The sequence below is a fragment of the Budorcas taxicolor genome, chromosome 7 (genome assembly GCF_023091745.1).
Source record: "Budorcas taxicolor isolate Tak-1 chromosome 7, Takin1.1, whole genome shotgun sequence".
NCBI lineage: Eukaryota > Metazoa > Chordata > Mammalia > Artiodactyla > Bovidae > Budorcas > Budorcas taxicolor.
The window spans coordinates 72,951,072-72,963,241 of record NC_068916.1 but is presented as its reverse complement, the minus strand read 5'-3'; the positions used below and the strand labels follow the sequence as shown (position 1 = coordinate 72,963,241).

Genomic DNA, 12,170 nt, shown 5'->3' with positions numbered 1-12,170 from the left:
ATTCACTAATTTTTTATTCATTAGTTCAAAAATACGTGGTGCCTCTTCTGTTTCAGCTACTGTAGTAAATCATAGGGACACAGAAGGCAGGCAGGGACTTGTCCTCCCCAAAATGTTAATCACAGCACTTAACACCCATTTTGATAATTATAGTTTATGTGTTTGTCTTCCCTTAGACTTCAGGTTTTATGAAAGCAAGATATGTGTCTTGTCTATCATTGACTATAGTGCCTGTCACAATATCCAGTCAATTACAGCATTCAATGTTTAAAAGTAAACACTGCTCATTTTAGTATCTTTTCCAATATAACTTGGTGAGAAAAAAATAATTTTCAGTATTTTGCACGTTCTGGGATATCTTCAGGACAATAACAACAATGACAGCATACCATTTTGAGCATCTACTGTATAACATTCTGCTTAACATTTTACATTATCTTTAATACAAAATTAGAGGCTTCCCATTCTTAGAAGAGAACAGTTTCTAATTAGTTAAATGAACTTCTCAATGTCACCAGGCTTCTGAGTGGCAGGACTAGGACTCGAGCCCACATGTTTCTCACTGCAAAGCCTGACACATTCCCATTATGCCATCTGCATTTCTAAGGTAGGTAAAGCACAATGGAGAACAATCTTCTCATTTTTCAAAACAAGAAACATAAACATTAACATAAACATAAACATAAACATAAACATAAACGTTCCACTTCTAGAGTAACCAAGGATGCTATAAAGTGGACAAAAGATAAGTCCTGTTAAGCAGCACTTATCCAATAATCAGAGTAAGATATATTGACCTATCACTTGAATTTAGAATGATCAGATTATGACCATGGTCCTAATGTAAAATTTGAAATTTAAGAGAAATTTTTCTGAGATAAAGAGTGATTTTGCCCTTACTTATCATTTAACTTTTTTTTTTTTAGAAATTACAAATCAAAGTTAATGAATGAATTTCAAAATTAAAAGGCAATTGTAAAATTGTTGACCCTTGCTAACCTTTTAGTAATTGAACATAATTAAAAATATTGGGATTGAGGGAGTAAGTTTTCCTAATTTTTAGGATACAAATTTTATCAGTAATTATCTGGCCCTGTTATCACATATCAGTTAGTCACAAAAGGGATACCTGAATAACTAAACTCATATTATTTCTTGAAACTTCAAAAGTTTAAAATTTAGGATTTTACTGCTTGATAGAAAATCTGATCTAATTATGAGTATTTCATTGGTAAAACAGTTACAACACTGAGAAATATGGTGGTCCATCCACTTTTAATTCCAAAATAGAGTAATCAGTGTAGGCTTTAGCTGTGGAAGTTTCCTGGCTAGAGTTACAAATGAAGTTAGGTGTGGAGGGAGTGAGATGGGGAAGGTGTTTTGGCATCCTATGTGTAGTGACTGCTGCTATAAATTTACCAAGATTTATTGAATCAAGACAATAAAAGGGTCCTAGATGATATTAATAGCTAACATTTATTAAGAGTTGTTTTATGTGCCCAAAGTATGATAATTTACTCTTTATGGATATAATTTATTCCTTCCAACAGCCCTATGAGGTGACCACAATTAACTGGCAACTTGGAGAAGTATTCAACCCATATATTCTTCTCTCAGAGTTCACATATCTAAATACAGTTCACATATCTACCCTGATCACACAGAACCACTTCTTTCTTTTGTAAACAAACAAACAAACAAAAACCAGAGATCAAAAGGCATGAAATGTCAAATTCAAGATCATAGGTCTATAGAGGTTACACTAGTTCCCAGCCTAACTGTTCCCCAGTTTACTGTCATTTTTCACTCTCCTTACTTCTGTTATTGAAGGACTTAACTCAATTTACAAGTTTCTACAAAAAGTTTTTTGGCTCCTTCTTCCCTATCTAAAGTTCCCAAATAGCACTTACCTGTACTAGACTGAACAATTCCAGAATCTACTGTTTGTCCAAGAAGATCATACTGGTTTAGGCGTGACCCATCTTCTGCTACAACCACTGAGCGTGCTGGCTCTCTGGTCCACTCATAAACAACTTCTGCTCTTGTATAAGCATCTAAAAGGGAAGAATGGAAAATGGTCCATATGTTTTGGCACTCTTTTGACAAACTCTTGTTTGTCAAATGGAAGGGTCTTACCAAAGAGGAATCTGGGCTTATGGTACCTGGAATCATTGAATGTTAATGTGGAAAGACTTTAGAGTCACATTGTTTATCTCCTTTTGTTTAAGTGGCTCAGTGATAAAGAATCTGCCTGCCAAGCAGGAGACACAGGAGACTTGGGTTCAATCCCTGGGTCAGGAAGATCCCGTGCAAAAGGAAATGGCAACCCACTCCAGTATTTTTGCCTGGGAAATCCCATGGACAGAGGAGCCTGGTGGGCTATAGTCCATGGCATTGCAGAGTAGGATACAACTTAAGAGACTAAATCACTACCACAGTTAATTTGTGGGAAAACCAGATTAAACCACCACAGTTACTTAGTGGGATAACCAATTTAAGAATATAGAATGCTATTCATTCTGCTCCACTGCTGTCAAGAATTTTCTAGAGAAAAAAATCTCTACACTATGCTCAAAAGCTAAGCAAAGATAATTGGTGATCATGTAAGTAATGATGAAACCTATTCTAGACCTGTGTCCTTTCTTGACAAATTAGAGCTCTTGTGACTTTATTGCACTGTTATTAGCAACAGTGCCTAGATCTATCTTTTTATACTTTGTCATGTGTTGCCAATGGGCTGCTACTATAGCTGTAGAGGGAAACAAGTGTTACTATCAACTTATGTCAAATGATACAGTATCTCATTCCTTGCAATTTCTTAGAAACTCCATTGTGTATGAAATCCACCACAAATATGCTATTGTTGTGAAAGCGGTGGTTACTCGTTGCGTTTATCTCTCAATAGAAATCATCCAAAACGTAGAGTAAATTCACATGATGAAATTTCTTGTTTTAAATATAGAAGACCGATACACCTAAAGCCTCAACCTAAAGCTCCACAATAGGTGATACATCTTCTTATTCCTTTGTGTCAGTATCTGAGAAGTAGGACCTATAAAGACTTTTTTGATTTGACACTCTTCAGCCTAAAGAAAAGATTAGAAAGTCTTCAACCACTTCGTCAAAAATGTTAAGCTCACATTTCAAATAAATCAGTATATAAGAAAAAAATTTTTAAATAATAGGAGAAGGGACTACCATGGTGGGTCCAGTGGTTCAGACTTCGCCTTCCAGTGCGTGGGGTACGGGCATGATCCCTGATCAGGGAGCTAAGACTCTGCATACCTCAAGGGCAAAACACCAAAAGGTAAAACAAAAGGTATGGTTTTTCCAGTAGTCATGTATGGATGTGAGAGTTGGACCATAAAGAAGGCTGAGTGCAGAAGAATTAATGCTTCTGAACTGTGGTGCCGGAGAAGACTCTTGAGAGTCCCTTGGACAGCAAGGAGATCAAGCCAGTCAATCTTAAAGGAAATTGACCCTAAATATCCATTGTAAGGACTGGTGCTGAAGCTTGAGCTCCATTACTTTGGTCACCTAATGCAAAGAGCTGACTCATTGGAAAAGACCTTGATATTGTGAAGGATTGAGGGCAGGAGGATGAGATGATTGGATGGCATTACTGATTGAATGGACATGAGTTTGAGCAAAATCAGGAAGATAGTGAAGGACAGGGAAGCCTTGCATGCTGCAGTACATGGGGTAGCAAAGAGTCAGACATGACTTAGCAACTGAACAACAACAAAAACAGAAGCAATGTTGTAACAAATTCAATAAACACTTTAAAAAAAACTGAAAAAAAAAAAAATCCACAAAGCATAGACAGTATCCATAGGGCATCTGCTAATTGACACTGTCACTTAGGTTTTATGGGCCTTTGTTTTTTCATTTGCATGAGGCAGGTTCACTAAATAATTTCTAAAATTACTTATTATTCATAATTCTTTCCCTCTCTTCTTGTTTGTAAGACAATGCGTGGTAATTAGTCAGGAAATGATCATTTATTAAATCCTGACTACATCTAGCACTTGCCTAGATTTTATTATCCAAATATAATCTGAATCAGTTTTTCTAGAATCAAAGCATTATACTGTATATTCCTCAGAAAGCAGTTGAAAGATGTCAGCTGCCTCTATATACTATCTTTGCATTATCTGGCCTTATACAAAAGGTGTTATCCCTAACAAGCAGAAAATGTAAGGTAGCACTGACATTCAGAATCTCATGGAGGGTGGTAAAGAAGACATCTGCGTTTCCAAGTTTGGCTCTTATCAACATATGCATGAAGCTACTTCAGATACTTTAAAAACATTTACTACATAGTGCTTTAATAAATTATCACAAAATCATCTTACTTATCTCTTCCTTATTCTCTTCTCTGAGATTTTGGCAAGGTGTTTCCTTTAAAAGTTGAGTCAAAACATTTCCAAATCACTTTTGCCTTAACGTCTTCATCTCTGAAATATGCTGGTTAGACCAGGTTAGAGAAATGACTATACAATAAGTGTACAGCCATTGCCATTTCCCACATCACTGGCAGGTACAGCAATTCACCATGGTCCTCTTTCCCACCAAGCATACGCCATCTGAGCCTGCTCTTCAATGTATGTCTTCTCTGTTGAGGTTTAAATCCCCACAGTCCCTAAACTCTCTTTTTTTTTGAGGCTTAAATACTGAATAGATATTTAAAACCTGATTATATTCTTTATCCATTCAATAAATACTTCCTGAATGCCTACATTATATTACTGTGCTAGAAAATGCAGAACAAAATAGATTTTGCCCTTAAAGAGTTTACAGTCTCCAGATAATAACAGTGTTAAAACTAACAATTATCTTGGTGATAAATGGTATAAAATAAATGTGTATCATGATCAAGAAGACTGACGGGACTATATACACATTTTGAAAAGGACTTCACAGAAGGTCCTAGAAACTAATATTTACGCTGAGATGTAAGGGATAAATAAAACCAACCATGCTAAGAAACAAAGGAAAGGTAACCGCAGCAGAGAAAAGAGCATATGCCAGGGCTCTGAGGTAGAAAACAGCTTATTTGTCTTTAAATTTCAGTTTTCTTATATAAGACACTATTTGTGTTCCATTCACTATCCATTTTCTTCAGGATGACAATGTGCCTAATTAAATGTGCCTTGTTTCTCCAGCCTCCTTTGTATTTAGCACTGGTCATGTGACACAGCTTTGATTAATGAGATGCGAGAAGATGTCTGTTAGGATTTTAGGGAAAGTTTTTTTTTTGATACAGGCACTGCTCCTTTCTTCTCTGCTCCCTATTTTTCTTTATTTTGAAAGTGGAGGCAATGGCTGGAGTAGCAGCAAACATTTTTTCATCAGGAAGAACTTCTAAGAATATCTTGAAACATCATCCTTGTTAAGATGTTAAATTAACCAGCAATTAACCAATAATCACTTACCTTCATATATCTTGTATGAAAATTTAGACTCCTTTTTTTAAGCTATGCTCACTGCTTTAAAGTATTCCTGATTAATATACTAAACATATAGTTAAATGTCTAAAACAAGATATCTCTGAAGGCAAAAAGGGACATTATTAGTAGTTATACTAGGATTTTAGATATAAATCAGTACCATTTCAGGCAAAAACAGTACTGATTTTGTATGATATCTTGAACTATAAGGTTATTTTGTGGATTAGCTGGGTTGATTCATATACAAATATTTAATACATAGCCTGGCATATAAGTAACACATAATATAAAATATTGTCATTAAAAATGGAACTGGTAATCAGAAAAAAAAATGTAATAGGTCATGGCATAGAACATACATTACATTGGGAAAAGGATTGAGAGGGGATAGTTATCACCTATGGCCTGTGTAGCTGACAGTTTTTTTTTTTTTTTTTTTTTTTTTTTTATTATTATTATTATTTTTTTTTAATTTTAAAATCTTTAATTCTTACATGTGTTTTTGAAGTAGGTAGTTTATCCTTGGGTTTTAGTATAGAATGAGATTTATAAATAGAGAAAGTTGTCTCTCCATGATTAGTACTTTTAGGAGCCTGAAGGCCCTTTGCTATTTTCTTTGCTTGCTGTCTTCCTACACCACCACTATTTTTCTTCTATGAATCATATCTTCACCAAAATAGTTGCTCAGATTGCCTGACTAGTGAGAACAGAAAGCTGGTTAGGTTAGTCCAGAAGTTGAGTCAGTCCTTATATGTAACTCCCCTGCAGAAACCAGGAATACATTATCCCTCCTCACTTTATGCATGCACGCTAATCAAAAGCAGAAAAACGGGAAGACCAGAGAGCCTAACCGGCTGGCCACTGTTCTCTGGGCTTCTCTAATGTGTGCCTGCATATTTTAAAGATGTAGAAACCTTGAAAGTTATTACAATGCGAATTTATCTAAGATGTCTTCAGAAGCAATAATATGTAACTAAATTTCATGAGCTATCCAAACAGATCTAAAACTGTTTTCAGACTATGATTAACTCCTTTTCTGGCATCATCTTTAGGTTAAGGCTTCCTTATTAAGAAAATCTAATTATTGTCCTTTGCTATCTACCAATATTTCCATCTGATAAACAAGTCAAATTATTAAGAATAAACATCAGTAATGGTATAAAATAAACACAATGACCTCCGTTTTTTGGAAAGAAGATGATATCTATGAGGCATAAACATCCATACTCCATTTGGTTTTGTATGAATACAACTTGAACAAAAATGAAATTTTTTCCACTAAATAGTAAAATTCATTTTTTCTTGTCCAGAGGATAGGGAATAACCGTTTCCTGAAAGGATATATTAAAAAGTGAACTAAAAGATGGTTACTTATAGAAAGCACTCGCAATAAATCACTATTTAAGTTTTCTTGATACTCTTTATCTGTCTCTCTAACGTTCATAATGAATTGGAGGTTGCTTGCTTAAAGACATGCTCTCATAAGAATCAAAAATAAAATAAATTTACTCACAGCTTCCAAATTTTAGAGGGCAGGCATGGGCATCCATAGGGAAATCCTCCAAATGCATTGGACACTCGGCTCTCACCGTCAGTCTTAGAAATTAAGAGAAATATAGGGTAGATTAGATACTTTCTGATAAATATGATTGGGATGTTATTAGCTAGAGCAAATATATTAAGAAAGCAAGAAAGAAAAGCACAAACAGCAGTGTCATACTAAGCTGTTAATAATCAAAGGATCTGAAAAGAATTACACAGAGCGCTGGGGTTTGAGCTCCCTGCATCATACAGGAAATTCCCACGGGCTATCTATTTTACATATGGTAATGTCTATGTTTCAATGCTGTTCTCTGTGACCATCTACGGAGAAGGCAATGGCACCCCACTCCAGTACTCTTGCTTGGAAAATCCCATGGACGGAGGAGCCTGGTGGGCTGCAGTCCATGGGATCAAGTTCCCCACTTCATTTCCTAAAATAGCACTAAATGCATTAAACAACAAAGGGATAGGTGAGGGACGAACTGTTCTCAGACTTTGGGAAGCTGAGAGTCCCTGAGACTCCTTTATATGTGATTTTACTCTATTCCAACTGTTTAGTTTTATATACAAATCCACTGCCTAACGGAAGCCAGGACTCTGCAGAATTTCTTTTTAGTCCCTATGTTCTGGGAACATGAATTCTATTTATGTTTTAAAAGGGTAGTCAAGAAAGGAATTCACTGAAATATATTTGATCTCATTTGGTCGAACTATGGAAAATTTGTACCCAAATTCCTCACATAAGTTTCAGAAAATATATTTATCTATATTATTAGGTAACTCAAGAAATGTGATAAGGTGTCTTTGTAACCAGTAAAATCATGAAGTCATTATAATATTAATTAAATATGAAACATGTAAACTAATAACTAAACTCCTATCCTTAAGTCAAACTGTTAGGAAAGTGGTAACAAATTAGCAAAGGTGGTGAGACATTTCAGAGAAGGGGGTTATGTTAGTTCCTGATGAAGAATGTTAGATACATCAGGAACCTTTAATAGATAAACTTCTTAGTATGTGCAAATCCCTCCTCAGATAACTGCCAGCTACTAGAAATACATGCTAGATTTAGGCTCAAAAACAAGTGTGGGATATTTCACAAGGGAAAAATATTTCAAATTTCAAATATAAACAGATCCTGCTTGGACGATCTGGAAAGTTCCCAACACACCTGTCCACTGATCCTCTATTTTCTTTCTCTCTTTTCTGAATTTTTCATTCTTTCAGTCCTATTACACGTTTACTAGTTGAATCCAACATCTGTCTCCAGTGGCACCTGAAGCATGTTTTGTTTGTTTCTTATTTGGATATTTGGGTATTAAAAAGCTAGGAATTTTGGAAGCTTTCTCTAAAGGCAAAGTATCACTCTACTTTCATTCTAAACAGAATCCTCTAAGTCGAGGCATTCCCTTCATTAACTTTTCATACCAAAGGAATAACTGAATAGCCTAAATTAGCAAGTGCTGGCCAGATCTACAAAAACAACATTTTAGCAAGTCATTTGGATATGAAATAACAGCTGCCTTTAAGCATAGGTCCTCATTTATGAGTCCTCAATGAGTTTCTCATAAAAAAATTTATCTAAAAATATTCAAAACTTTTTTTTGATTCATGCTTCTTTCATCTAACCACAAATGAATGATTGGTTCAGATGCTGAGCTGTCCAGTAATCTCAAAATGGGGGAAATATTTATAAAGTAAAAATATACATATAGTCTTCAGTTTAAGCAAAATTAGTAATGTTTATATTCTTTCTCATTAACAACATCATTGTGAATTCATACACTTCTTCAATATGTATACTGCCACATGAATTTATATTTAAAATTTTTGGACTTTTTCTATTTTCTTTTTTTCCCCCACTTTCTTTTTAAATAGAAACATTTTCAGATATATATAGAAGATAGCTTCTAGAAATTTGATCTACACCTTACTGTAAGGCAGGAAGCCATGAAGTAATAGTAGAGAGAAGTTCCTCTATTGAATTAGAATATGTTGGAGCTATATATTGCATTAGTTAACATACACTGTAAATGTTTTCTTCATTTTTGTCTAATCATTTTACTTAACACTTTGACTTGCATAATATTTCAGCCTGTTTAGTTTTCATAGTAGAGTAAGTATTAATATTGGAAAACAGGAAACCAGATGCTCTACAGTGGCCCATCAGCTGGATGTTCATCTACACATGGAAGAGAAGGTCTAGAAAAAGTCATGGGGAAAGCGCAGTCCTCCTCACCTCATGGTGTACAGCAAAGTGCCATCCTCTGTGATGCGCAGGAGCTTGTTCGGCATGGTCATGTTGTGTGCCACTGACTTCTTTCCATTGTGGAAAAAGGTATCCGGAGTCCAGATTTTACTTGCCATTAGGTTATTTAATCGGAGTACTGTCATAGGTCCTTTAAATTTTAACCTTTCATCCTTCCAGCTTTGACGGAAAAATACATCTATTGTATATTCCTAGGTAATTTGGGAAAATGGCAAAGAGTTCACTGTGCTGTATTTTGTAATGCCAATGTCTTATAAAGACAATGCATCCTTTTTGAAACTTTAGAAGCAAAACACGAGCTGGATGATATTTCTACAAGTAAATTTGTGGTGGCCTGAACCTATTGGTATCAGGTGAATCCTTGGTTGGCATAATCACTTTAAAAATATCTAAAATATCAAATATTATTTTGTCAGAAAAATTCTGCTGAATATCTTCTCAGATATGTGAAAGGAACTTAGTACCTTACTTCCACCCCACCTCCATCATATCAGTACTCAAAGGGACAGAATATACTGCAAATAAAAACAGAACTCATGTTACAGGTTATTACATACATGAAAATGTTTAAAATAGACAATTTTAGTTCTAAAAATAGACTATAACATTATAGGGACCCTCTCATGGTCTCTGAAAACCCCAATCCCAAGATGCTAATGTTGAAATAATCTTTTTGGCTAAGTAAACTTTTTTTTTTTGGCTAAGTAAACATTTCCCCTACAAATAATGTATACAGACTTTCAGTTCTACACAATGAACAAGATTATTAAAATAAGAAATCCATTTCAATGGTAATTTGCATCTTTTCAAAAAAAAAAAAAAGAAAAGAATTCAGAGTATGCAGGTGTGTGTGTGTGTTTATGTGAGTATATATGTGTATGAGTTTCAGCTGAAACTCCAATACTTTGGCCACCTGATTGGAAGAACTGACTCATTTGAAAAGACCCTGATGCTGGAAAAGATTGAAGGCAGGAGGAGAAGGGGACAAGAGAGGATGAGATGATTGGATGGCATCACTGACTCAATGGACATGAACTTGAGTAAACTCCAGGAGTTGGTGATGGACAAGGAGGCCTGGCCTGCTGTAGTCCATGGGGTCGCAAAGAGTCGGATATGACTGAGCGACTGAACTGAACTGATGTGTATGAGACAGAGGAGAAACGGTGTGAAGCTCCTCATCATTCATAGCCAGGGAATCTATTTATTTAAATAAACGCAGCATTCCTCATGGCAATACCCAGAGACAAACGTCTGCTAATCTGAAAACAAGCAATGAGATTTACCAGCTCCTAAAATTGAAAGGGGTAATAATATCAATCTTTCTTGCAGGACTTGCTACACTGACACTAAAATTGGAACTCAGAGGTTTGAAATAAAGACTACCATATTCTCGATTAATCTTCAAATGCTCCAAACTGGAAGGAAAACTAACTTAAAAACATCATGCTCCATTTTCTTAAACCCCTAAACCCTGATGTATCAGAAAGCTGCTGTTTTATTTTTCCTTTTTTTAAATCTTATACATGTTGTCTTTAGGGCATGTAAAATAAACAGTGTCTATGTTCAGGCTTTTTGTGCATGAATTTTACTATATCTTTCTTTCCAAGGGTTAATGCAAAATTGCATAAAGTTTGAATGAAAATTTTCAGAGCACTAGTTGGCATTGCTGAGTCCCTACTGATCAAGTAAAAACTATTATTGGTTAGTTTATAATGAGAGGCTTTCTTGGTGGCTCAGTGGTAAAGGATCCACCTGCCAATGCAGGAGACACAGTTCAATCCCTGGGTTAGGAAGATCCCCTGGAGAAGAAAATGGCAACCCACTTCAGTATTCTTGCATGGAAAGTCCCATGGACAGAGGAGTCTGGTGAGTTACAGTCCATGCGGTCCCGAAAGAGTTGCACATGACTTAGCCACTAAAGAACAACAACAAAGTCTATAATGTACCAGGCATAGTGGTAAATGCTGATTGAAATAGAAATTTTAAAAGTGTAACATGACACCAGTCTATCTTTGCAGGCAAGAGAAGTTACTGTTTTTTTCCTGTCTGGAAGTGTCAGATGAGAAGCACTGGGATATGTGACGTAGGAATTTACTTAGAAACATGTGTTAAGCATCCGTTAAATTTGACAGAGGGAGAAACTGTTTAGACTTGGAAGCTATAGGAGAAACTCGTGGAGGAGTGGGATGGGCTTAGAATAGTGTTTTTCATGCAGAGAGAAATGAGGAGAGTGCCTGTGGATTGCACCAGGAAGGGATCCAGAGTAGGAGTGCTTGCCAGGGAAGCAGAATGGACGGGTTTAGTCTGGGCTGTGCATGTTCTTGTCTCTGGACAACAGACAAACTTGTAAGTCAGGGCTATGACAATGATGCTATCTATGTCTGTTACTCAGGAGTCAGTCACATCAGCTCTATATTTTATTAGGCTGCAAAACTTTAGCCTGGTCAACAGTGGAGGCAAGGGTCATTTTTAAATCAAGATTCCAAGGATGTCTAAGCTGACCATATTACTATAAATCTAAAGCATTGTTCGCTTGTTTGCTTGCTCCAAGGAGATTTTTGAATATAAAATAAATGTTACCTATAAGATAAAATATATTTATCATCAAGTCTTTGACAAGATATATCCCAAAGGCTAAGATTCAAAAAAATGTCAAAACCTGTCAAGCTCCTAAGGCTTACAGTTTAACATATTGAAAGCTAGCTTTATTTCCCTGTGTTAATGGTGGACAATGAAATCCCAAATTCATTTAAGATACTCTCTCTTCAAATATCATTCTGGTTACACAAGCTTGCATGTGCACACACATGCATAAACCTGCACAAAGAGCAAAATTAAATAAGCTTTAATTTTTATGTTTCCCTGTGTTAGAAGTAGAAATTAAAACTGATATGAAAGCAGTTGATCGT

At 35.6% G+C, this 12,170-nt stretch overlaps 1 protein-coding gene across 1 annotated transcript in view; it reads right to left on the bottom strand.

The window, feature by feature from the left end:
- The window catches only part of GABRA1 (gamma-aminobutyric acid type A receptor subunit alpha1), a 55,074-nt gene that overhangs the window by 19,028 nt on the left and 23,876 nt on the right, over positions 1-12,170 (bottom strand). Inside the window, exons 4-6 of the mRNA XM_052643225.1 lie at positions 9,232-9,452; positions 6,964-7,046; positions 1,911-2,054 (exon numbers count right to left, since the gene is read on the bottom strand). Coding sequence (XP_052499185.1) covers positions 1,911-2,054; positions 6,964-7,046; positions 9,232-9,452 — 448 coding nt within the window. The remainder of the gene's footprint in view (positions 1-1,910; positions 2,055-6,963; positions 7,047-9,231; positions 9,453-12,170) is intronic.